This window comes from Dipteris shenzhenensis, chromosome 9 (genome assembly GCF_047967505.1).
Source record: "Dipteris shenzhenensis isolate YYH24624 ecotype China chromosome 9, Dip_SZ_1.0, whole genome shotgun sequence".
Classification (NCBI taxonomy): Eukaryota; Viridiplantae; Streptophyta; class Polypodiopsida; order Gleicheniales; family Dipteridaceae; genus Dipteris; species Dipteris shenzhenensis.
In genome coordinates this window covers 54,720,613-54,748,493 of record NC_141604.1, presented here as the reverse complement: position 1 = coordinate 54,748,493, position 27,881 = coordinate 54,720,613, and the positions used below count along the sequence as shown (strand labels likewise).

The window sequence follows — 27,881 nt, the reverse complement described above, 5'->3', positions numbered from 1 at the left end:
ATGTACAAGTCGTGGCAGGTATGTCTTATAAGGAATGTTGCCTTTTGGAACCTTCACCTTCCGTGTCTTCATCAGAATCCCGCACTACTGCATTTCTACCCCGCTTCTCCAAGGGTCTTCTGAACCTGCTTGCGTGGACTTGTTCACAGGTATCATCGTTGACATCAAGGTTGCCAATTTCTTCTTGGGAGCCACTCTGTTCTTTCTCTAAATCTTCCTTTTCAGACTCTTGTTCGGATTCTTCTTTCTCAGAATCCCGGGAGTATGCTTCCCCGCCTGCAGGGGATCCTCTTGCTTTTTCTTTCTCCGTTAGCTGCTTACACTTTTTGCCGTTGTCAAGGATCTTGAAGTCTCGAGCTGTACTGCGCTTCGCATGTCTCAGCAGATTTACTTTCGTAAATCTGCTGAGTTGGATAAGATAGCGTTCATAGTCTTCCACATAAAATACAAGGTTGGGTATTGTTCTAACTTCACGTTTAATCTTACTTACGGATCCTTTTGCTTGGTAATTCTCTTGTTGATCCTGGAGGCAAACATCAAAGGAAGACCTTATAAGATCAATAGATTTTCTAGTACTTGGTTACATCCTGGCCATAGGCGCACGTGGAACATATGAAGTACTTTATATGTATAGAGAACAAGTTCCTTTACCCTCTGCATGACTGCCATAAATGAGTAAAGTGGAGCGGTCATTCGTTTGCAGGTCACTTCTGCCAGTAGTTGGAACTTGTTGCTGGGAAGAGCTTGTTTAAACCCCTTCGGAGCTATACATATCTTTGTGGCAGCAGCTAGACATTTGTAAAGCCTCACTGTAACCCTAAGAAATTGCTCTGCCAGCACACCTGCATTGCGAGATGAATGAGTAACCAGTTGAACAATTAGAACTTTAAGATGCAGCATGGAAGTTAATTCTTAACGTGAGTTATGAGATTTCAGTTTACCGCTTAAGCTCATGTGTACAAAGCTTGAGAGGACTTTGACTAAAGTCTCCATTCTTGTGTGCAAAGCTGCTTCCAACGTCAACCGTGAGGTTTCAAAATGACTCGGTGCTTGCAATTCTATTGAGAGCTCTGAAGACTTCATTAATGGCTTTAATTTAAGCTTGGAAATGAACCATTCCAAATCAGCCAAAGTAGCATCTGCATGCTGTAGGAGAAAGCCACTAATAGCATTCCGTGTAGATGTGTTTACGACTGGGTACATCCCAGAAACTTCTATCGCATCCAATTCTTCTGTCCCCATTACCTTCAACAATTCTTCGCTGACATTTTGAGCTATCATTAGATCATCTGGAGTCGAACTAAGGCAGACAGATAATTTTATCAAAACTCGAGCTGCAGCAGTAAATGTTAGCTTCAAGCTTTTAGATTTTGATTCAGCCCACGTTCCATGCACCTTCATTTGTGAAAGTCGCAATTTGCTCCCCAAATACAACATGGTCCCTGCAAGAATCTGACAAAACATTGAAAATAGAGTCAAAGGAATGTCTGCATCTCACCTCTGATACGAAGCTTTTATAAGACATAAGAGCTCCTAAGAGGATCATAGATCGTAAACCACCCTAATTCTGCTTAACCAATACACACCTAATGCAGCTGAAGAATGAGAACCACATGCTAAGCAATTATGGATAAGCAAGATACATCCGAACGTAGGGTTCAGTATTCCAATTTCCTCTAGAGATTGCACTTAAATGAAAGAACCTTTTGTCACTTCTGATAACCAAAAGGGTACCATGTAGATACACACCTTCCAATGCAGTATGCGTTGTTTACAATTTTCATATATTTATATTTATTTATTTATATTTTTAATTTTATTTGTATTTATATATTTGGATTTATATATATACCAATGCCACCTTTCTCTCGACTTCCTCCCTCACATTTAGCTTTGTAGTACTGCACAATTTCCCCACTTCTACGGACCTCTCAGATCCACCTCTCACCTTCCTTTTCCTTCCTAATAAATGCATCCGTCCTTGCATAGCATGAGTTGACTGTTATTGGTTTGGTCAGTAGCCTTGAGTACTCCCCCTACAAATCTGTTTTAGGACACAAACATGATTCAGGAGAGTTTTGGATCTCCGGAGATTCATGCCAAACCAGAACTATTATCTTCTTGATCACCATGCACTAGGGGACATTGCAATCCTACAACAAATTTGAAAGATGGCCTCTATATAGGAGACCTGTCTAGCTGCAAGATAAGTGACAACAGCCACATGTCCATCATGTACCAATGAACAAGAAAGTTATTAAGAGCTGCAACAAGAGATTAGTATCATGTTTGTCCCATAGATCCTATTATATCTCTTTTGGACATTAATACGATATTTCATTTCTCCCATCCACCTTTGCTCCCATCTAGGAGCAAGATCACAACTTTGACATGGAGACTTGTATTATCTATGGGAGCACACAAAACAATCAAGTGGATTCCTAATCACTACGTAATCCTAGGCCCAATGATTGATTCATGCCATTTTTTGGATCTGCTAACCTCGGCTAAAATGTTGGTCATGAGCACAATTTGCATCTACTAGGTGTAAGCAGTGGACCAACGCGAACGGCTCTTCTTTAACCACATTGGCAAACTTAGTTCAAAATCATCCCCCTTGAATCATTCTTCCTTTTTTTCCTTTGATCCATTTCTTCCTATGACGACCAAGCATATCACAATCCTAGCACCTCTTCTTTGTACCCTCTTTATCAAGAGTGTCCACCATAGGAAGTATGTTTATCCTTCTTGGTCTTATCTTTCCCAATTTTACCCTTACCTTTAGCTTTATCCTTCCCTTTACCCTTCCATTAAATGCCTTATCTTTGTCATATAACCTTTAGCCCATCTTGGATCAACAAGGGACCAAGCTCCTCAAACACGAGTGGCTTTTATCTCTCTCCGACTATCATTCTCTCCAACTATCAAGGTCATTACTGTTGAAGCTTCTTAGTAGTTTACTAAGCATGAGGGTGCCAATTGATCTCTTAAGACCTTTACTTTGACCAAACGTTTATTTCTCAAGTCCCCTTCTTCCATTGTCAACATGGACAGCTGATTGTAAAGAGTCAATATTTGCTACTTATTGCTAGTCACAAGCATATCACACAAGATTGTCCAAGCCTCTTGTATCATCATCACCAACTAAATATGCAGTAGCATAGAATCTATAGCCGTTTCGATGATTAGAGATAGTGCATCAGCATCCCTAAGCATAGAATCCTTCACATCCATGGGACCTACCACTTTGATGACTTTGCTTGTGGAATCCACTTGATCCTTAGGCTGAGTCTTCACTCCTTAAATAATCTTCCATATTGCACGTGCAACTATGATGGCTCCAAATCTCTCTTCAAATCAGATAATTAATCTCATCCTATTTACTCATTTTGTGTGAGTTTGAGATCACATGCACAATGAGATCTAGTACTATGAGAATTACTTCAAAGATATTTCTACACACTAATCTCTTGTCACACCTATTTAATTAGAAGTAGCCTTCCTCTTTCACTTGTCAAAGTCATACCTTCGATGCCAACTTTTATTTGGGCTTGATCTCCAAGGCTGTCACTTCCCTTGGCTACAATCTCACTCCCCTCCTCCCTAAAAACATGTTAGAGAAAGAATGCTAGCTGTCCTAGAGCCTAACCTCACAATGGAAGATTTCTTCCAAGTGGATTCAAAGTAAGCAAAACCTGGGTACACTTGAAGATGATGAGTGCACAAGAATAGCGTAGATCTAGAAAGTTCCAAACAGCAGTAGGTTAAACTCTTAGAAAGGAAGCTCTCATCAAGTGCCCTACACCAGCAAGAACTCTCCTGCCCATGAAGAGCCTTAAATCTACTACAACCCTACCTCACATTTCTGCTTGTTGTGGTGCTCCCTACATGAGGTTTTAGAGGAGTTGCTCAGTTAGTGAGGCTGAGGACATACTAGACACCTAGAGAAGACAAGGACAAGATGCATCTAAAGCATGGAGACAATGACCATTGCAATACTTCAAAGCTAGGAGCAGCCAGGAGCCACTCCCTTGGGCCTCACACTGGGGGTGAAGGAGAGTTGAAGGTACAATGATGATGAGGTGGATGGATTTCCAGCAATGGTGGCATCTTCACAAGGCTGTAATGGCAAACAAGAGTGGGACAAAGTCCAATTGGCCTCAAATGTTGGTTGACTCTCTGTCAAAGGGAATTACTCAAGGTATAATTCTCTCTGCTTATTTTGAGATTTCAAGTACGAGGGTGAAGACCTTCTAGGCATTCAAAGGGGAAAGCACCATCTAGGCTGATGTCTCTGCTGCCCACGTGGCAGCCTTGTATGCTGCCCACGTGCAACTCTCTCCTCTCTCTCAAAGCTGCCCCATCGCAGCTTTCTCGTGTGTACACATGGCTTCCTATTGAGTCCAACCTATATTGTTGGTATAGTTCCTCCACATCAATGGTGAGTTGGTCTCTAACCTCCAACACACCCTCTCAACGACCCACCATGGGCCAACACCCATTTGTCAATGCAAACATTCCATGAACTCTCATAGAGAAGCTCTCAAGAACAAGTCAAAAAGTCACCTTCAGCCTCAAACCCACAACTCATGTTTCTCCAAGTCAAGCTCCACCAAGGTTAGCCATCCCAAAACACAAGTACAATCTAAGTAGCTCCAACCATCATGGTACTACCATCATCAATCACAAGCATACCAAGCAACCTTCATCTTTCCAAGGTCATAATACTGTTACAAAGGTTGTGAAGCTCTTTAATGATGGAAGTGGGTTTATCTTATGACCAACTGCGCCAACTTCCACCTCACAATATCTCCCTCCCTCATTCTCATGGTGAACAATTGATTCTCAAGTTGGACGACCCTCGTAGTATCATTTGTTTTGTACATGTCCTTCAAGGTGTCCCATGCTTCTGTCAAAGTATCTACCAACTAAATGTGCAGAATGGCTGTGTCTAATGTTGTCTCGATAATCATTAGCAACACTATGAAATACTTTACTTCCCACTCTTCTAACATATCTAGATCAACCTGTTTTGTTACCTTTCCTATCGCATCCACTGTGTCAATCAATATTCAAATCCTCTCTTGTTGCCTTCCAAAACTTCCAAGCCAAGTGGCTTCACCTCCCAAACAAGGTAGTTATCCTTTTTCACTTTGCCCACTTCTCCAAGCTTGGGATTAACACACGTGTAGCTGTTGGACAGAATTTCTTGGAATAGAACATATATGCAATTGACACTAGTGATCTCTCACTAAGGCACACTTGTGGTCACCTTCTTTCTCACAAAGAAATTTGTCCTTCAAATATAGGAGTTGACTTTGATTTCTTCACACCTAAATCAAGACCTCCTTCCCAAAGTTCTCACCTCCAAGCTCCGCGTGCTTGTGAATCTTCCTTAAGGCTTTGATACTATGTTAAAAGACAAAGACAAAGGTTGCTTTTTGTAGCCAACACTCCCAGAATGGAAGAATATAGAGATATATAGCCCAAGAATCACCAATGCTAAATCAAATCTCTCTCCTTTCCTTTGTGCACACAATTGTATAAAGAGATAGACACAAACACAGATCTTGAACAATGCACAATAGTAGAAACAGCAAAACGAGTAATATAGATTGCTCCAAAGATGGCCAAAACTTGATATAAAAATGTGCTCATATTGCCATCGTCTAACAGCTAAGATATTGCCTAGATGTGGACCCCTAGAACTTGTCAAAGCTTTCTACTTCCTCCTACTACCTCCAACCTTCTATCAACTTGCTCCTGCTGTCCTATAGCTATACAACAACTGTACTGCTCCACTCCCTACTGTCAAGCTTGTTGCAACCAACTAGGTTGTTGTCTCTATTACACACATGGCAACGTACATGCTGCTTCACGTGGCCCCTTGCAGCTTTCTCATCTGCCCATGCGACTTCCCTCTAAATTATGTGCTGGTTTAACTCCCCCATGTCCTCATGTCGAGCTCATAAGCGGGCAGTTGACCTCTGGCCTCCAACATGCAAAAACTATTTGCAAGAGGATATATATGATGGTGGTTGACCTAGTTGAAGACTTTGTGTCAAAGATTGGGAAGGGACCAAATGAGAGTTTACACCTGACTATGATAGAATCAAGGTTAAGTAAGAGATTGGTAACATAAAGTAATGGATGCAATTCAAAGATAAAGATGGTGAAGAAAATTTTCATGAGCCAACCTTAGACAATCAAGAAATGGAGCTACGTGATTAATGGGTTGAAATAAACCCATGGTGCTTGGTGCCTAGCAAGATCCAAGTTGTCCCTAGTTTAAAGGGAAAGAGCTAGATGGCCATTAGTGTTGGAATATGAAGCCAAAGTAAGTTTAAAATGAGTGTTCTAGGTGTGTTTTATAGTCTAGTGAGTCCTAGACATGCCACGTGTCATATTGAGAGTTATCCCATATACACTATGGCTTTTTCACACTATATAGTGTTGTACTTGTCTATTGTCTATGACATCAATCAACATCAAGCTTTATATCATGTGAGTATTTTAGTTATCATTGCCTAGCACTTGTTCTTTCATTTTCTTTTCATTTTGCTTTTCATTATGCTTTTCACATTTCCATTTTATTCCTAACTAGCTACTAAATCTCTTCATGTGGTATCAGAGCCATGTTCCTAGCCCTGCTCTCTCTTTCTCTTTCCCTTTCACTTTCCCTTTCAAAAGATTGAGGTGAGGGAGACCAATAAAGCTACTCTACCTCCTCCTCATTGGAAGGCTGCCCTCTTCTCTCCTTCCTTGAGCTCTCTTCTCCAGGCCATGCCACCTCTCTTCTCCTTCCTTCAACTACATCTTTCTGTGACCTACGAAAGATGTGACGCTTCTATCCAAATCTAGAAGCAAAATCACGGCTTTGTGTCTTCTGTAAAGTTAGAGAACCTTGAGTACTACAAATTTTGTTTTTACATAATTGCAATCTAAGTTTTCTGCGAAAAGTCACATTCCTTGCAAAAAAGTGACAAAATTTATTTTTGCGTGCAAATCTTGTTCTGGAGCTCAATAATTTGACAGCCCAAGCATGATGCAACCAGCTCAACGTGGAGCTGCCCATCCTCTTCATCGTTGACCTCTACTTCAGTCTGCCATTTGCTCCTTCTGCCCAACATTCTCTTGGAGCTACTTCCCGCAAGTTGGTTTCCATATTCTGCCCACCATTCTGCTTCACCTAACTCCGTTTTCCATGCAACAGTGAGCTCTTGACATTACATTGCGGTGACTCTTTTATGTGACTACTCTAAACTTTGATGAAGACTTCTCGAGCTAAATGTGAGTTCTCCGATGATACTCCGACATACTCAACTACAGTGATCTCTGTAATTAGTGCATTACATCGAGCTTGATGTAGACCACTCTACATCAACAAGTGACTTCTTCAACATTGCTTATTCGATTGGTGCCTGAGGTACTTCGCATTGATTGACTTCCCAATTGGCTGTGATACCTGAGACTTCTACTTCGACATTGGTGATTCCCCTTCCTACATTTTGAGAGTCATGTAGTAATTGCTCCATGTAGCTACCCATGGACTTCACCGACACATATTTTGCGACAATTCTACCTAGCGCTTCATCGACTCACAGGGATGTGCACACATGTGCATTAGCTACTTAAAGAACATCTCTTTCAAAAAGACATATTTTTATTTATTACTACACACTTGATGTATTTTGGAATCCTCTTGCCCTGAGTAGTCCCCCTAAAATGATACGTATTCAGTTTTTGGTTTTTATTGAGTCTAAAGGTCCTGAAGCCAAGGAAGGATGTACTGTGGAAGCCATGTATTGGCTTTGATAGGTTTAAAGAGGGATGTATTATGGGAGTCATGTATTGGCTTTGATAGGTCTCGTTATCAGACCTAGCCGAGTTTCAAAATATTGGTGTATTCCTAGACCTATGAGCTGGTCATGCCATGCTATAACGTGCCTCTGAGCATGTTGAGTCTCAAGCCATGAGAGTGCTTGGATCAACCTTTCAACACACTCAAACTTTAGCCTCTGAGTTACATAAGGTGCACAGTTTGATGACCGTCATTGTCATGTTCTGTTCTTGGTTCCATTCCAATAGTCTCTCACCTTAGACCGTCATTGTTCTGTTCTATTTCCATTCCAATAGTCTCTCACCTTGCTTTCATGAAAGGGTGTTGGAATATGAAGCTAAAGTGAGTCTAAAATGAGTGTTCTAAGTATTTTTTATAGTCTAGTGAGTTCTAGACGTGCCACGTGTCATATTGGGAGTTATTCCATATACACTATGGCTTTCTAGAGTCTAGTGTCACACTATAGTGTGTTATACTTGTCTATTGTCTATGACACCAATCAACATCAAGCTTTATATCATGTGAGTATTTTGATTATCATTACCTAACACTTGTGTTCTTTCATATTTCTTTTCATTTTGCTTTTCATTATGCTTTCCACATTTCCATTCCATTCCTAGCTAGCTACTAGATCTCTTCAATTAGCTCAAGGATTTTCTCTATAAATATGACCTGATCATTACTAACTTTGACCCATTGGTTATAGTTGATGGTAAGACCTAGGCATCTTAAAGATTTCCACAAGCAAGTAGGGAATGTTACAGTTGGTGCGTGTTGCAATTTACATTGAATCTAGTTAGGCAAGATTTTTAGTTAGAGTCAAGAGCCATCAGTGGTCAACAAGGCCTTACAATGTCCTTGCTTCTTTAAAAAGTTGGAGAGCAACATCACGGACTTGTAGTTCAAGAGTGAAGTCAAGTATTAAAAGACCAAGAACAACAATTAGCCATCTTCTTCAAGTTGGCCAAGAGCACGATCAAGAAGACTTTGTATAAATGGATGCTCAAGTATGTGTGGATGTGTCGACTTGTAAGTGTGAGGATATGTTTATACTATGGTCTATACCTACTATTGGGCGCTGATGTCATTGGGATGCTTTAAAAGCTTTAAAATTTTTTGGAATACTAGAAATTGTCTACGTGGCCACTGCATGTTTGGCTTCGCATTGTACAATCAATATTTATTGCTTACATACAATTCTTTTTGCCATTGATGACATTTAGCAAGAAAGAGATTACATGTTTCATGTCTTCTATTATGGAAATTTTTTGGCGCTCAAAGAATGGCCGTAATTAGATTACTCTCCAAGGAACATCTATGTTCACCAAAGATGCATGGTGCTTTGAATGTCTTGAATATTCATATTTATATTTTGGCACATAAACAAAAAATGATGCTAGAATTTATGCAAGTTGACAAACCTTGGGCTGCTATGTTGCATCATTTACTTTACATTTGACTACTGATGCGTTTGGGCATTGGCAGCCTACTCAATGGGATTTTATTACGGGAAATATTGCGAAGTTAAGGGATGTCCTTTTGCCACCCGAATGTTTTCAAATTAAAAAGAGATAGTTCTCTCATCTTAAATGACAAGGTCGGTGAAATCCCTCACGCTCTTTGAAAGATAGCAATTTCTCTTTGATTCACTACGAACCTCCTTCCTAAAAAAACAGCAAGCACACTTTCCCTTTTGCTCTCCCTCTCTCTCTCTCTCTCAACAGAGACACTAGGGCCCAGGACAACATGTCGGGCTGGACCCCCCCGAAGGTATTTTATTACTTGAAGAGAATCTGTTACAAAAGCTCAACATAGAGCTGTTTGATACACACTCTTTCAAAACGTGAAAAACCACCCCCTTTATTACAAGAGCTTCAAGCTCATTTCAAATTGGCAACATGCCACTTGTCTAAAATCTAGACTAAGTCCTATTACATGCCACTAAGGGCCACTCTGGAGTCTTCAAAGCACTTGGCCACACGAACCGCCTCCTAGATGCTTATTAGGCTCCCGTAGCGCTTAGGAAAAATAACTCTTTTCAGTACCTGCAACAATTAATTAAAGCGCACCACCATGGCACCCATTAATTGTTAGCGCTTTGCATGCAAATAACACAATGTGGACTAATTCTAGTCACGGTGGGCGTCCCCATTGAACACATGTGCACACCTAAACAAATATAAAAATATATATTTATTCTCTGGTTGACCGGAGTCAACACTCTTGATTATAATTAAGGAGCTTTGACCAAGGGTCGAGGCGCCTTAATTATAGCCAAGTCTCTCTAACCGAAGTTTGCACATCTTGGTTAACCGGGGTTAATCCTCTTGACGCATGCCAAGTCTTGTTAACCGAAGTCAACACTCTCTGACTGTAGTCAACTCTGTAGTTCTCTAGTTAACCACAGTTAACCCTCTTGGTAACAAACCAAGTCCCCTTGACCGAAGTCAAGTTTACTTGACTAGAAGCAAGTATCTTTGACCATAGTCAATCCCTTGACCATTAAAAGAACCCTTTGACCATAATTAACACATATAAAACACTTTAATTATGATCAAATAAATGGTCAACTGTACTTTGACTTAGGATATTTACATTGTGGTGACATCCCCTCGGCTTCTATTCAGTTGACCTCAACTGAAAAGCTTCCTTGTAAACATCCAAAAGCTGTGGATGGTCGGATAACATGTCTTTGTCCATCCACTTGGCATCTAATGCCGTATAATTCTTGAATTTTACAAGATACTTGTAAAACTCCTTACCCTGAGGGCCTTTGCGCACAGTATGGTACACAATCTGCTCTGACTAAAGGACCTTCTCCAACTCATCCATTTTTCGTGGATCTTCTGATATTGGTTCAGTAGGCTCTGGTCCCTGGAATTTCTTTAGAAGACTCACATGAAATGCATTGTGAATCCTCTAATGCTCTGGCAATGCTAATCTATATGCAACCTCATTTATTCTTTCTGTAACCCTGAAAGGGCCATAGTATCTGGGAGATAACTTTGCATACACTTTCTGTTTTCCTTTAAACTTGTGGAGCCACGTAGTATTTCAGCATATCCAAAACTCTAGAATTTGCAACTTCACTTTGACCATCTGTCTGGGAATGGAAAGAAGAAGAAAAATTCAAATTCGTCCCCATGTTATCAAATAAAGCTCTCCAAAATAGACTGGTCATTCTGGGATCTCGATCACTAATAATGGACTTAGGCATAACATGATGCTTAAAAATCTGTACCATGAAAAGCTTAGCCATATGATCTGCCTTTATGGTTTTGCGAACCGGAATGAAATGAGCTTGCTTGCTGAATCTATCAATGATAGTCTAAATCCCATCATTCCTTGACTTTGATCTTGGCAAATCAAAAATAAAGTCCATTGTAATACTTTCCCATGGTGCCTGAGTCACGGAAGAGGCATAAGTAGGCCAGGTGCCTTCCATCTATCATACTTCACTTTCTGACACGTAAGGCATTCAGTAACAAACTAATGTATATCGTTCCGCATCCCTGGCTAAAAGAAATACCTCTCTAGTGCTAGAGTTGTTGCTGTATGTCATACACATCTCTTGATTAGTTCTCTATTTCGTATCACGGGAGTAGCACCATGTATAACCTCGCAACCATATCTCGCTGAGCCTGACCAGCAGACAGAGATCTTCGTTCGAAATTCAACATGAATAATTCCCTTCTCTTCTCTCTCTAGCCTCACCAAGCCCCAATCCCCTAGATAGATCTAGATGCCACATGTCATCCACATAGGGCCTTCCAAAAGCAACATTCCACTGCTCTCTTGGGATGCATTAAATCCTTTGCCCCTAGGCACAATCTTTGCACTAGGCCCTTGGCCTTAGATCTACCTAGTCTAGTGCTATCAGCCCTCACCTAGGACCTTGACATTAAATCCCTCCCGATCATTTACATGAAGCACAAACACATATATTACAAACGTAGATCTTTAAGGGAAACGTCGACTAATTCTTTCGAGGTCATGCCATCTTAGCTAGAGCGTAACATTCCTTCCCTCTTCAGACATCAACGTCCTCGATAATAAAGTCTGGGAACACTCTTCGCAACTAGTATACGAATTCCCAGGTAGCTTCTGATAGAGACTGACCATGCCATGCAACCAACACCGTGGGTGTCTTCCGATTTCGCACTTGCAGTGTTCCTCGGTCCAGGATTCTTGTTGGTTTGCATCTTGCATTATCCTCTATCTCCTAAAATAAAACCACATCTTCGATTAGTGAGTCACCTGTATGCAAAAATTTCTTTAAACGAGAAACATGAAACACTGGGTGCACCTTGCAACCCTGTGACAATTCTAATTTATAGGCTATCTTGCCTATTCTCTTTAGAATTAACCACAGCCCACAATATCGAGGTGATAACTTAGCACACTCTCATGCAGTCAAAGACTTAGAGTGCGAAGGAACTCTGAGAAAAACTTTTTCTCCTTCCTTAAATTCTCTTATAGACCGGTTTTCATCCGCATACGCCCTTGTTCTATCCATAGCCTGACGGATATTAGCTCTCGCAAATGCTAGCATCTCCTGCATCTGAACTACAAAGTTCGCGGCACTAGGCACTTTTTGAGGTATTCCAACTATAGTTGGATTTGCTGGTCTATAACCATAGTTCAGTTCAAACGGACTAAACCCGGTAGAGAAATGTTTTCTATCATTGTAGGCAAACTCCAACAATGGCAAGCACTTCTCCCACGTATGTTGCCTTAATGACACATATGCCCTCAGCATATCCTCTAAAGTCTAGTTGACTCTCTCCGTCTGACCATCCGTCTCAAAATGATTCCCACTACTCATTCCCAACTTAGTCCTCAGTGTCTCAAATACCGCTGTCCAAAAATGACCGATAAATTTGACATCTCTGTCTGACACTATGGATCTAGGCAATCCATGCAGATGAAATATATGTCTAATGAACAAATCCACCACTTACGGGGCACTCACAGACTCTCTAGTTAGAATGAAGTGAGTCATCTTGGTTAGACGATCAACCACCACAAGGATAGAATCATATCCTCCTTGTGTCGTAGGCAACCGTACAATAAAGTCCATGGAAATGCTCTCCCACTTACTTAGTGGTATTTCCAAGGACTGTAAAAGTCCGGGTGCCCTCACCCGCTCGGCCTTACTTACCTGACACGAGAAACACCGTGTCACATATTCATGAATATGCTTTTTTATCTTTGGCCAAAAGAAATCTCGCTTCATGAGATCATGTCTTCTCGACTCCTGGATATCCCGCACACGGGCTATCATGGCATTGTCGAATGACTCTCTGCCTGAGATCATTCTGACTAGGTACTACAACCTTGTCATTTCTAACTAGCATACCATCCCCTATGGTATATCTTGCATAAGTTTAGCCTTTTCTGGATGCGAGATCATCCTTTTCACTTTCCCCGGGTTTTAACACATGAGCTTTAGGCCACAAGCTCTGGACAAACGCGTCCACTTTTTGAGTTTCTCTTATCTCGGTCATTAGAGCACTCTCTAAAACCGTGAAACTTAAGTTGTGCATAGCGAGACAACGCATCAACAACCTTATTGTCTTTTCCTCTTCGGTATCGAATCGTTAGATTAAACTCCTTCATGAGCTCTGCCCACCTAGCTTGGCAGTCCCTCAAGTCAGGCTGTTTACAAAAATGTTTCAGAGTATCATGATCCACATCCACATAAAACTCTAAACCATATAAATAATGCCTCCATGTTTTCAAAGCATGGATAACAGCATACCACTCCAATTCATGAGTTGGCCAATTCCTTTGAGAGGGAGAAAGCTTCTTGCTTTCAAAGGCTACTGACCTTCCCTCTTGAAGGAGAACTGCTCCTACCGCAATGCCACTTGCATCAGTTTATAGGAACAACGGTTTCTGGGGATCAACTATTTTTAACACCGGTGCTGTGACCACAGCCTGTTTTATGGTGTTAAAACTTTCTTATTGATGGCCCTTTAAAAAAGGTACTTTATCTGAGGTTAGATCAGTCAATGGCGATACTATTCCGAAATATCCTTTGATATCCCTTCTATGAAACTGGACAAATTCCAAGAATGATCGCAACGTGAACAGACTCTGAGGGATTGGTCAAGTTAGTATCGCAGCCACTTTCTTCGGATTCATTTCTACCCCCTGTGGAGTAATTATGAACCCTAAATATTCAAGCCTTACCATACATAGTATAGTTTTCTTTTTATTTACATAAAGACTGGCTTTCCTCAAAGTACTGAACACTACTCTTAAGTGTTCACGATGCTCAGTAATACTTTTACTGAATATCAAGATATCGTCAATAAAATGTACGACGAACTTTTTGATATACGAACGTAGCAAATCGTTCATAAGCATGACAAATGTCGCTGGAGCATTGGTAAGTCCGAAGGGCATTACCAAAAACTCATAATGACCAAACTTGCTTCTGAAAGCGATTTTATGCACATCCTCCGCTCTAATCCGGATTTGATGGTAGCCACATTTAAGATCAATCTTACTGAAAATCATGGCTCCATGTAATACATCTAGCAAATCATCAATCCGAGCCATCAAATACATGTGCTTAACAATGATATTATTCAATGCTCTGTAATCTATACAGAGGCGAAACGTATCATCCTTTTTCTTCTTTAATATCAATGGCGAAGCAAAAGGTGAGAAACTTGGTTGAATCTACCCCAACTTGAGGTATTCTTCCAGTTCTCTACGCACCTCCGTCTCTTCGGTAAAACTCATTCTATAGGGAGGTCTATTTACAGGTTCTACCCCCGAGATCAGTTCAATCTTATGTTAAACTTTACGCTCTGGAGGTAACCCATAAGATAGTTCATCCCTAAAACATTCAGAGAACTCCTCTATTATAAGATTAGCTAGCTTGGCCATCTCACCACTTTGCGCAACATCAGTGCTAACCGAGGAATCATCAACCGGCTCTACCGATGCTGTGCATGGGAATAAAAACTCTACTTGAGCTTTTCTTATTTTCATCACGGAAACCAACGGTCCTTGAGGTATATCTTTTTCACCTCACAAGACATAAAGCACATCATTCATCTTGAATTGATATACATGCTTTTTCCAATCAATGGCTGGATTCTTCCTAGAATGCCATGCCATACCCAAGGCTATATCTGCATGAGCAAGCTTGGTCAGTTCAAAATCAAGCTTCTCAACGTAGTCTTGAATCCAAAGCTCCAACTGGATAACCCTTTGGTCCCATACTTCAGTTGAACTTCCATCTGCCATCCTAACTGTATACGCATAGTTAAATGGACTTGTCTTTAATTTCAGCCTCTTCATGAGCTTGGAGGTAATCACATTGTGAGTTGACGCCGAGTCAAAAAACACAATGACATGATGATTGGTCACTTGCCCTTTCATTTTAATTAACTCCGTATCATTAAAGGCCGTATACCTCGTTACCGCGAGCTTAGATAGAATGTTATCAGGTGCACTCGTCACTAACTTAGTAACAGACTATAAAACAAAAAGAGAGTTGGTAAAAGAATCCTAAAAGCAAGGTCAACATCAAATTGACCCATAAGAGAGACAGCCAAGAGGACCGCGCTCCAAACCAATCACATATCTAGAAGGTGGTGCCTTGCAGAAAGTCTCAAAGTCGAAGCTCAACCTCAGTGGGGCTGAAACAAAGAGGCGAAACCATTGTTGCGCTAACAACTGTTGCAAGGCATTCTCCAGCAATGCAATCCTGCCAGCTAAAGTATGAGCTACTGGGCGCAATCCCTTCTGGGTCAGCCGGACTCCTGATTCACCAGGGTCCCTCTTGGAAGCTCCTTCTTCTGCTTTCATTCCGTTCAATGGGTGTTTTGTTTTGTGTTTTTTTTTTTTTAACACCACTAGAAACTGTATTTACAGGCTGACACAATTCAATCCACTAACAATCTGGCACAATTCTCTATACTAGGGAATTCATGCAATCCCACATGCACACTGACTAGGCATTTGATATAAGTATAACCCAAATAGCGCTTTCCCTTTACTAGGGAAGCTCCTGCAACTAGCTCTGACTAAAGCACACAGGCATATCCTCAAGCTTAATCTGTCCTTGCTATAGCATCATAAACTGCGACCTCTGCTAAAACCACAAAAGTCTAACTGCTTCTGACAAAACAGGAATAACGAAAACCAAAAGGGAAAATAGATAAAGTGCTCCCTAGAAACTCCCCGCAACTTGCAGAGCCTGCACGTACGGCCTGCTCTCAGATCTTGATCGTCAACCTGTCGCCTGGCCTCATAGTCTCAAGTCATCCGTAATCTCTGACTGTATATGCGCCAGGGAAACAATCGACAGCTCTTACCAACAACTCTCCACGGGCTTCTCTATGCACCGAATAGCCTTCAACAAGGTCACCTCGACACAGCAACGACACCTTCTACCAACGACTAGCGAGTTGCAGTCAGCCACGTAACATGTCGAAGGTGAATCGCTCCCACGAAACAGTCAACAAGCCTCTGCCCACGAACTCCTGGCGTCAACGGAGAAGACGGCCAAATCCACTTCCGTTGAAAAACGCACATGCATCATACGCCCACGTCGATCCTTGTCAACCTGCGCTCCAGCTTCGACGCCTACGTGCCCATTCCGTCACCTTCCCTTGGGCTTCTTATTTATCTGGTGAGCCACCAAGTACCGATGTCAAAGGACCATCCAGGAACCTTCCGCTCCAACACAACTTCACCGCCTGCGTGTCCTACTTCTAATTCATGGACGTCGCAAGTTACCAGTCGCTCCACCTGTACTCCAGACACGATTCAGAAGCCTCAACTTTCATCCAATTGGTCTCCCTGCTCCCGAATTCCTAGCGTCAACGATTTTTTTTTCACACCTGCGCTTCACATCTCCCGTATCTGCCTGAGCTTTCCGTTGATTTGCGATCAATCACAGACTGTCAACATCGAAGGGCCTTACAGGAGCCCTCCGCTCCAACGCTCTACGACAAACTTGCGTAGCCAACGCCAATGCATGCATAGCCCAATCGTTTGTCGTCAGCACGTAGCACCAACAGTCAATCCGTCAATCTGGCGCTCAGATCGTTCGACGATCCAACTCTCTCCTCTCCACTTCGTAGCCTCGGCTCTGATACCAATTGTCATACACATCTCTTGATTAGTTTCCTATTTCGTATCACGGGAGTAGCACCATGTATAACCTCCCAACCATATCTCGCTGAGACTAACTAGCAGACAGAGATCTTCGTTCGAAATTCAACATGAATAATTCCCTTTTCCCCCTATGCACAAACTCCAGCACTCTTTCAAGAAGAGTCAACTTCACTGCCTTGCGATGAAACCAAGGCATTCCGAAGACTACATGATGTTTCAGTGGAGAAATGAAGAAGTCTTCCTGATCCACATAACTCTGAACATGAAGACGGAGCTTCCCTATCAAGGGAGTGACTGGCACAGGATTCCCACAGAACATCTGATCGGCATCCAAAGCCCTGCCCAACTCCTCTGTCTTTATTTCCAACCTCAAGCTAGATCCTCTGATATGAAATTATCAATAGCCCCTGGATCAAATAAAATTAGCGCTTGCTGGTCTCTGACTTTGCCCCATGATAGCAGCAATTCTCGTTCTTCTAGGTTTGAAACATGACCCAATATGTCAGGAATCCCCCCCGCCATTGGCTTTTGCGGTCCTCGTGGCTTCTTTACCTCTTTTTCCTTCGAAGTTGAAGGCTTTTCTAAGCACTGGGCAGCCACATGCCCCTCTTTGCCGCACTTGAAGCATTTCCCATCTCTACGGAATTCAACTATCTGTTCAGGGATGAATAGAGATTTGCCTTTATAAACCTTTGAAAACTGAGTATCCCTCGGCTTCAAAGGCTGAAACCCTTTCTTTTCAACCTTGGGATACTCTTTCTTTTTTTATTTTAAAAAATCAATTTTCTTTCTATCAGCACGTCCTGCATGCAAGGATAGCACTGTAGATGGATCTTGTAACGGCACAAGACTAGCTACTGAAGCTAAATGCATAAGGTCTTGAATGTTCTTTGTCCCCAAAGCATTCACTACTGTCTGAATTTTTGGAGTGAGACCTGGTTTGTACTTTCTCATTTGGGTCCCTTTGGAGATCTTTTTGAAAGGTGCAACCTACAAATAAGCATCCCAAAACTTTTGGTTGTACACATCCACTGTATCTCCTGCATCCATATGCAAGCTATCCCAATCTTGAAGAACATGGTCTCTAAACTGTTTAGGCATAAACTGCTGGTAGAAGGCTTTCTTGAAGTCCTTCCACTTCCTTGGGGCTGACCCATCTGTGGTCTGTGCACTCCACCATGCACTAGTTGTTGCTGTCAAGTGCAAACTGACCATTCTTAATTGGAGGATTCTAAAAACTTTTCTGTGCCGAATGCAGCATCAAACTGCCTGATGAACTGAAATGCTTTGTCTGTATGACCATACTGTCCATTGTAGGTCATAAACTTGACAGATTTACCTCCCTCTTTGAATTCCTTGGTCTCTCTGAAAGACTCTCTTCCTAGACTTCTTATGTTTCCTTCTTTTTCTGGATGGTTTATCTGATAAAGAAGAAGAAGATACAAAAGTCAAACTCGAGGTAGACGGTGATGGACTAGGAGATCGGTGATGATGCCTCGATCTCTTCCTGCTATGAGATCGTCCCCTATGAGATCTCTCTTTCTCAGGCTGTACACGAGAGTGTGCCTCTGGCATTGGCACGTCATATGCTATATTAGGCATAGCTTCTGCTTGAAACAAATGCTGAGCCCTTGGATCTTTTCTGAGATTTTCCATCTCTTGCATACGAGCACGTACCATCTGTTCAAATTCTTGTTGAGTTTGCTGCACACTTCTCTGTCTTGGATGTACATCCCTATCTTGTGAATCCCACTGGATAGGTGATTGATCCATATTCTGAGATCTGCAAATTTTTCACACACCGTGTAGGTAACTGATGCACAACTACCTTTGCTTTTCCGACAGAAAAATACCTCAACAAGAGGTGTCTTGCATTCACAACTTGTGCCAGTAATTGGCCTATCAATTCAAAGCATAAACCCACAAAATTGCTAAAGCATCGACAATTGTATTGCCCTTTTTCTGGCTACTGCAAAAAGCACTCAAAAGCATCTGATTCATCTTCCCAGTGCACAAAGGCATGCATTTTCTTTTTCTGCAAATCTCTGATTTCTCTGCTTTTCTCCGCTTTTCTGCTGCTTTTCTGACAGTAGAAGTCTGCTTTCTCTGTTTTCTCTGCTTTTCTGCTGCTTTTCTGACAGTAAAAGTCTGACAGATAGGTGAAGTCTGCTAGCAGAAACAGTGTCTGCAACTGTCCCCCTTTTTTTTTTTTTGAAAGAACAGTAACCAGATGGAGTAACTGGCTAGTTACTCTAACCAGACTGACTGGTTCTGGTCTGGTTAGTCTGCAACTAGACTAACTGGACTGGTCACAGTCTAGTTACAGTGACCAGACTGGTCTGGTTGGGTCAACTAACTGGACCTCTAACCAGTCCACTAACCAAGGTTAGGCTAGATAAACCCAAGGCCTGCCACATCAGCCACCTGTCTGCCATGTGTCAGTGCCACATCAGCATCTGATCTGGCTGCCACATGTACTGCCACATCAGCACCCTTCAGGCCTGCATGCCACATCAGCAACTTGCCACGTCAATTTGTATGATTGCCTGTGTGACACGTGTCAGATCTGCTGAGCTGTCTGCCACATCATCTGCTGCTTGGCTGCCACACCAGTGCTTGTGCAAGCCACGTGTACTCCTACCCTGGCCACATCAGCAACAGCCAAAGGTTTCAGACCTTGGCAGCGTCGCACCGGCACCCTGCGCAAGGAAATGGTCGACGGAGCCACCTCGTCGCTACTCGTCAAGCGAACACCATGCTACAGTACGTCCTACGTGAGGACCATGTGTGCCCGCGTGACAGCATCAGTAATCCCTCCTAGCCCTCCGCCCTGAGCGTAAGCAATCGTCTGCTCCTCGTCTGCATACGATGCCTATCGTATCAGTTATCACCGGCGTATTCTCCTTCCTCACAATTAACAGCAGTGCTCTGTTTCTCTGTGGAAGAGATCAGCAACAAGACCCCCGTAGACTCGTCCTCGTCAAACAGCGAAAAGACCACCTGTACCATCGTAAAACTACAGCAGCGCCTCTTTCTTTTTTGTTAATTTTTCAGCAGAGTCACACATCAACTCCTTGGATCGTCACTATCTAAGAAGACAGTATAACTGTGCTCTGATACCAATGAAATCCCTCACGCTCTTTGAAAGATAGCAATTTCTACGAACCTCCTTCGTAAAAAAAACAGCAAGCACACTTCCCCTTTTGCTCTCCCTCTCTCTCTCTCTCAACAGAGACACTAGGGCCCAGGACAACATGTCAGGCTGGACCCCCCGAAGGTATTTTATTACTTGAAGAGAATCCGTTACAAAAGTTCAGCGTAGAGCTGTCTGATACACTCTTTCAAAACGTGAAAAATCCCCTTTATTACAAGAGCTTCAAGCTCATTTCAAATTGGCAACATGCCACTTGTCTAAAATCTAGACTAAGTCCTATTACATGCCACTAAGGGCCACTCTGGAGTCTTCAAAGCACTTGGTCACACGAACCGCCTCCTAGATGCTTATTAGGCTCCCATAGCGCTTAGGAAAAATAACTCTTTCCAGTACCTACAACAATTAATTAAAGCGCACCACCATGGCACCCATTAATTGTTAGCGCTTTGCATGCAAATAACACACTGTGGACTAATTCTAGTCACGGTGGGCGTCCCCACTGAACACATGTGCACACCTAAACAAATATAAAAATATATATTTATTCTCTGGTTGACCGGAGTCAGCACTCTTGATTATAATTAAGGAGCTTTGACCAAGGGTCGAGGCGCCTTAATTATAGCCAAGTCTCTCCAATCGAAGTTGGCACATCTTCGTTAATCGGGGTTAACCCTCTTGGCGCATGCCAAGTCTTGTTGACTGAAGTCAACACTCTCTGACCGTAGTCAGCTTCGTAGTTCTCCTGTTAATCGCAGTTAACCCTCTTGGTAATAAACCAAGTCTCCTAGACCAAATTCAAGTTTACTTGACTAGAGTCAAGTATCTTTGACCATAGTCAATCCCTTGACCATTAAAAGAACTCTTTGACCATAATTAACACATATAAAACACTTTAATTATGATCAAATAAATGGTCAACTGTACTTTGACTTAGGATATTTACATTGTGGTGACAGTCGGATCTCTCTTGAAGGAAACTCCTTAAGAGGCTAAGAGTTTATATTTGTCCGAGGTATTTCCTTGCCCATTGACATTACAGGAACTCAAATGCTCCTATTTTATTTCCTCTTAAGGAATCTAGACTATGGGGGATGTACTTAAGGCTGATGGTACTTTTCTAGCTTTTCCTTTGGAAGTTAGACAATCTAGTCAAAAGTCAACGCATTGACTTTTTGGTAAATGTTGGCTTTTTTGACTGATCTGGTCATCGGTCGGCGTTGACCAAGTCGGCCAAGCTGACCTATTAGCCTATAAAAGGGCAGCCTTTGGCCCTCATTCTTCATCCACTCCTCAAGCCTTCAAGCCTTCAGAGCAGTAGAGTCAAGCCTCCCCGCAAGACCAGCAGGGTAGCCTCAAGCCTCCCCGCAAGACCAGCAGGGTAGCCTCAACCTCTTCAAGGATCTAGTGAGGATTCACCTCCTCTAGGTAGTCTAGTATTCTAGTTTTGCAGTGAGGGTTTCAGCCCCTTCATACAGTTGTGTTCAGCCCTTTGGGCATTCATTATTCAGTTGTATCTATTTCCTCTTCAAAGGTCCACTACATTCTCTCCCTCTTATTTTCTCACTCACATCCACAGCTTACTTTGTGTATTGAGTGCATCACCTTGCAATTTCAGTTAGTATTGAGCAGGAGAGAGAGTGAGGATAGTCTATCTCCCGCTACAACCTCCAAGTTTCACTTTTTTGGAATATCACTATGACTGTCTATGTGCTCGTCAATTAGATGCTTCTTCTTACATGTCTTATAATGACATTTTCTGAGGTATTAGCATGTTATTTTTTCTGGGAACTGCTCACTGTAATATAAAGTTTATGGGTTTCACTTTTTTTAAAATGTGTGTGTGTGTGTGTGTGTGTGTGTGTGTGTGTGTGAGAGAGAGAGAGAGAGAAGCTTCCTTGGACTCCCTAGGGGGAAACGTTTCCCACAGAAACGCCGTTTCTATTCTAGATCAACCCCGAAATGCCATTTCACGTAGAGTGGTAACTTTTAAACTATCATCTTACTTGGGAGCATCACTTGGGATGCATGATATTTACATGACTTCTGGCTGTCTATACATATTTACCCATTTATCAATGAGAAATGGTCATGACTCCAGGCTTGAAATGCCACATGGAGGCTGAACCTGCGTGGTATTCAAAGGTGCCCAATAGCATGAAATGCTTGTGATACATTTTGGTGAAATGCCCGTGCGATGAGGACCATATGTCTGTCAAAACTTCCAGGTCACCCGCTGCTGTTATTCCTCAGTGCATACAGTTTTATAAATGATCCTAAAGTCAACTTTTTTCGCATTGATTCTCTATAAAGAGAGTTGCGAATTATTCCACATGCGTCCATGCAAATTTTGTAATCTACAAGCTGCAAGTTTTCAAGAATTTGCAACCCCACTTGAAGCTTGAGGAACTATATGCACGAGCTACGAGCTCATTACAAAACTAAAAGGAAACAAGGATAGTGTTTCTATATGTCAAGATATACCTGATAGACTATAACATACTAGATCTTTGAACTGTAGACAAAAGGTGCTATTTAACAAAGAGATTTACTCACCTCAAACTCACGAAATTGTGAGCAGCGCAAGAGCTCATCCAATAATGGTCGGACTTTCTTCAGTAAAAACTCTTGTATGAGGCACTCATCAGGCGACAATCCATGCGCTTTATTATTCTCCCCATCAGACTCACTCCCTTCTGCAGTTGGTTCACCAGCAAGATCGAGAGACATGTGACCAATGACATCTTTTAAGCAGTTTTTCCTTTGTGCCAACCTGCATATTTCATCTAAACACTTGACCAGGGTTAATAACAGTCCCTCACGTGCTTCATCAGCAGATTTCCTCCCTCTTGCTTGTTTCTCTCTGTCCTTTGATTTTTCCACTGGCCATGAAGAAACCCCAGTTATTGCAGCTGTAAGAGCCTGTAATAGAGGTTCCCCTAAGATTTTCCAATCACCGTCGATATGTTGTTTGGTCCCAATCAAGTCTTCATCTCCATCTCGATAGTCACAGGCAGCCATCTTCACATGACGAAGACAAGATCTAACAGAGAAACGAGCCACCTTATGAGCATAAGGCATTAAATCTTTCTTCCATGGGACCTGACGATTGACTTCAGAAATTGTAGGATTGTTTTGTGGCATATCTTGGCTATTAATTTGTTGAACATATTGTAGCAGGAAAGCAGCATTTGCAGGACTTAAAAATGGTACTCTCTGTGCTGAAATTTGAACCAAGCCTGAGTGTAGCTTTCCAGTAAGACCACAATGGTTGACAGATTCAACTGGCCTGAATTTTGCATTTCCAGAGCCACCTCCATGTTTCTGCAATATCTGCTCTAGTGCATCATAACTATTGATATAGGAATACAATTCTATCCCTGCTTCATCCAGATTTGAGTTATTTTCTGGACACACCATTTTGGAGACCACAGCATCTATCAAGACTTCATAAATACCAATGTAAATACGAGCCTTTTCAAGATTGGTCTTTCCCTCCATAGTTTCCAGTGCAAAGTCTTGAGCCTTGTCAAGGTTCAAATCTGTACCACAAATGGCAATCTGTGCGATAAGAGAGAATAGTATAATGGTATACTGAGTAAACCAAAAAGTCGATAGCTTCAGTGCCTTTTTTTTTCAAAAGGCAACTACCTGCTAATGACTTAAGCTGTAAGCTTTGGTGAATCTTGGAAAAAGCATCTGCCAGAGAGTCAGCAGCACATTGTCGCCCAGCCTGCAGCATGATCACAATTCAATTTCTAACATAAAATCAGTGAACAGACAAAAAGTGTACCTGCAACAACGTAATCACATTGAACAGATGCCAAGAGAGGGTTTAACGCCATGCATCACCTCATAATCTTGCGATAACGAGAAGCCTAAACAGGTTTCCATGGAATTCTGGCCCTGATTTTCTCGTGGCTGGAGAGTAAGAAGATTGTGAATGCAGAAAATAAGATGGTCAAGTGGCTCCTCAATAAACACAGTCCCATTATGAGTCTTCACACAGCAGTTTATGTTCAAGGAGATGTCTGTCCTCTGCAAAGCATTGGAGCACAGATTGTCTTTTTTCTGCAATTGTTTTTGCAATAAAACAAGCAAAGCAGCTAGGAATTGAGTCACAATGCATCTGAGACTAATAGAGAAAGAATTCAAAAAAATGTGGGTTAATTACCTCCTGTGTCTCATAATACCTACAGAAATGGGGCCAGAGCAAGTCAAATGCAGTCTCTGCAGCTGCAGGATCCATTAACACGAGTTTGACAAGACCTCCATACAAACATTCACGCATGTTTGCCTGCACAATTATTAGAGCATAATTTGTCATATTTGCATCGCAGCAAAGCAAACCTGATCAAAACCTGCAGCACTCCACCTGTTGCAGGAGACACCTCCGTAGCAATCCCTTCAATTCCTGCAGCAAACTCTGGTTCCTTCTGAAGCAAGTCCTGCCTTTTTGGCTACAGCTAGCTTCACTTGAAGAACTCAACAGTGAATCACAATCATTTTGTGCTTTTGAACGTCTTTCAAAAATTAATAGGCTAAGAAACCCTCGTAGAGCAGTCATGCGAGCCATTGCCTCCCGACCAAACATTGCCTTTCTAAGGACCAGAACAGTATAGCTCTGCCAAATCCCAAAAGTACAATTAGTAATTGTGTCGCTTTGCAGAAGGTGATTCAAAGGATGCTTATTAAACATGGAGCATAAGAAGATTACATGAAGGTCAGAGCTCAGGTAGAACAGGGGGCATATGCTATGGACTAAGGATGTAGCAGAAATAGGATGAAGAAATGCAAAGTAGTCCAGACATTCCTTCAGGCGCGATACGTGTTCCACCATTAGATGTGGATAGCTTTGCGCCAGTTGACCAAGCATCCTAACACACAGTTGACATAGATTTCCATAAGCTTTTTTTACGAGATAGACTCAGGTCCTCATATGTGAAGCTCTAGGCTACTCAGACTGATAAGGCTTTCCGTTGGATGCCTTGCCTGATGATCGGTGAGCTCTGGTCAGGCCTAAGCCCAATTATCTGACACTTGCTCTGCTCAATTATCTGCAAATCTGACAAATGCACAGGATCAACAAACAGGCCACAGAAAACTGGTCCACGGTGTCCACAAAAATGCTTCCCATTTAAGTAAGGATCACCTGATCCCGTGCCATCTCGTGAACTTCAAATGCTGTTCTTAAAATAAGAGCCCCCAAATCTTTGCACCCAGGCATCAGACAAGCTTTGCTAAGGTACTCGCAAAGGGAAGAATCTTCCGTCTGACCGCTTTCGATTAAGAGAAATCCAATGCTTACCAGGCTGGGTATAACATGGTCCCATCCAAAGGCTGTGTTACGAACCTGAAAGCCACAGAGTAGCCCAACATTTTTAGGGTAAATGGACGTTTGAATCTGTCCATGTGAAAATACCTCGTATGCTACTGATCTTTGGAGACCGCAAAATCAGTCCTACTCATCCGACATAATGGAAACTAGTTCATGTTCATCTCAAAAGGTCAAATCATTGTACAGTCTGCATGAAGGATTGCTCCACGGTTTTAACGCTTTCTAAGAACTGCCTTTTCAACGCCGGAGGAGCGCACCTCGATCTTCTGAAAATCATCCAGATTGGCATTAATACATTTAATAAGCAAATCTTACGTCTGGAGGACTAAACATTTCAGTAAGACCAAGGAAATGACATCATTGTTTACAATATAAATCACTAAATGGATGGAATCGAATCAAGGCAAGTTAATTTAAGCAGGCGAAGGTAACTTGCAATAACGAGCTATCAGATCCCAATCGACCATTACATAAGAGCGAAGCGCAAAAACATTGACCCTAAACTCGCAATTCTTGTCGAATCGAGCACCAAGTTTGTACCTGCCCTGCACTAAGTCTTGATAAGACCCCGTAACGGCAGCCTTCAGCAAAATTAGCGCCGGCTCCTCAAACCTTTGTATCCGAACAATGGAAAGGACTACAGAGACAATGAACGACGTCAGAGGTAAACACCTCATGCGTACTATGTGGAGGATCTCGTGCCCCAAGGCTGGATCCTGTTTCACAGCGAAATTTATGTGTAACACGATCGTCCCTTCAACCTGTCTGCGCGCCTCAACGGAGAACTTCAGCCCCTTCGACGGTGATTTCTCCATTCTAATTTCACTATGAGAAGCGGAGAGTCTGCTGAAGAAAGAAAGAATGCCGATCAAAATGACTCGCTTGAAGCCTTTTGAAGCAAGAAGCAACAGTTGATAGACAAGCGCAGGAAGATCTACTGGTTCGGCATGTTTCATCTGACCGAAGATTGTGTTAAGAAACTCCACAAGTTGGCTCTCGTTCAAGGGCATTTCACGAAGCATAGCCGTCAACTTGGTGAGAACAGCCTTCGACCACGGCAAGGATGCAATACGCTTCAAGGTATTGTCTCTGTATTCGAAGCCAGTGGCAAGGATCTCATTGCCGTCTCGCCCAGGTACAATGACTTGCTCAGAAGAGGATGTTATGCGGGTGAGGCAGCGGGGGAGAAGCAGCAGGGTATGACCTTGGTCATCACTATGATTGGAGTTTTCAAGGTGTTGGATGATGGACTCGACGATGGAGGGTAGTCGGCGCCGAGGCAAAGCATCAATTTCTTGAAGAAGGAAATCCAGGCAATCCCCCATTTTTTTATCTACCACGATCGCTGCTTGGTGCACTAGATCAATGATCTTCAGGACGAGAAGCAAAAGGAGAGACGCAGGCCTGGAAGAGTCGAGGTGTCTGGCGGAGGGAGCGAGAGCAAGGAAGAGCGCCCTGGTGTACTCCATGATGGCGTCGGATGCTGCGAGGGGTCGGCGGCTGCGACTGACGAGAGCTTGGATGAGGACGCTGTCGGACTTGGAAAGGATGAGGTCCACAAGTCGCGTGCGGTGGTGGTAGCTTTGCGACGACGAGAAGCTGCTGCTGCTGCTTTCTTCCACGATTTCGTCCTCCCACTCCATCTCCCTCTCCTCCTCCTCCTCCACCACGGCTTACTACTTACTTACTAGAAGACGCCCTTTCCCGCCCCTTTTCAAATCTTCTCACATTGAGATGGCATTCCGCATTCCCACCAAATCTGCCCAGACATTTGGGTGCAAGGGCAACTCTTTTCCAAGGACGAGATCAAGTGCTTAACTTAATTTTATGCCATGCCTAGGGAGTTTTTTCAGCACTACTAGCAAGTGTTGCTGAGTTTAATTCACTGGATTTGTGCGCAAGGTGAGATGCCACATGGGTATGCTGCACACAGAGATAATTAAACTGATACCAATGAGCCATAATCGGCTTAGCCCTAGTCAGTGGAGACCATTGGCTATGCTCAACACTATCTACAAGATAATACTAAGTATCTAAGTTACTACAAGAGACTAGCTAAGTTATTGTGGCAAATAGAATTAAGTTTATATTGGGAAGACGGATTCATCCTACTCAGTATGGTTTTATCACACAAAGAAACATTCATGACACCTCATTGACAGTAGGTCCTGCATTCGTTCAAAATGAAAGGTTGTTAATGCTAAATATGGACTTGAAGAATTCTTATGACAGAATCAGTTGGGAATTTATCATGTGTACAATGGATGCCCTCGGATTTGAAGCTTGCTTCTGTAGAATGACTAGGATGCTTTTTGCCAACGCTTGGGCCAGAGTGTCCATTAATGGCTATCACTATCAAAGCTTTGCCCTCCAGAGGTCAATGAGACAAGGCTGCCCATTAGCCCCGCTGA

General features: G+C 42.5%; 1 protein-coding gene across 1 annotated transcript; it reads right to left on the bottom strand.

Annotated features, from left to right (window-relative positions):
* Positions 1-27,113, bottom strand: LOC147898852 (uncharacterized). Its single transcript, XM_087379733.1, has 13 exons — positions 26,011-27,113; positions 25,655-25,736; positions 25,285-25,485; positions 25,125-25,189; positions 24,850-25,009; positions 24,508-24,756; positions 24,307-24,429; positions 23,985-24,170; positions 23,784-23,865; positions 22,689-23,674; positions 942-1,452; positions 652-842; positions 1-523 (listed from the first exon to the last, which is right to left on the bottom strand). Exons 1-13 carry the CDS (start codon positions 27,111-27,113, stop codon positions 26-28), a joined length of 4,437 nt encoding a protein of 1,478 aa, XP_087235859.1. The 3' UTR covers positions 1-25.
* Between the last annotated feature and the right edge of the window lie 768 nt (positions 27,114-27,881).

What these genes read in the sequence shown, in the direction of transcription:
- LOC147898852 (XM_087379733.1), bottom strand. Translation starts at nt 27,113, where the DNA reads ATGGAGTGGGAGGACGAAATCGTGGAAGAAAGCAGCAGCAGCAGCTTC. An exon ending in CAGAGCTCACCGATCATCAG is followed by an intron (nt 25,010 to 25,124) that starts GCAAGGCATCCA and finishes ACTGTGTGTTAG; the next exon opens with GATGCTTGGTCAACTGGCGC. An exon ending in TGTACACATGAGCTTAAGCG is followed by an intron (nt 843 to 941) that starts GTAAACTGAAAT and finishes CTCGCAATGCAG; the next exon opens with GTGTGCTGGCAGAGCAATTT.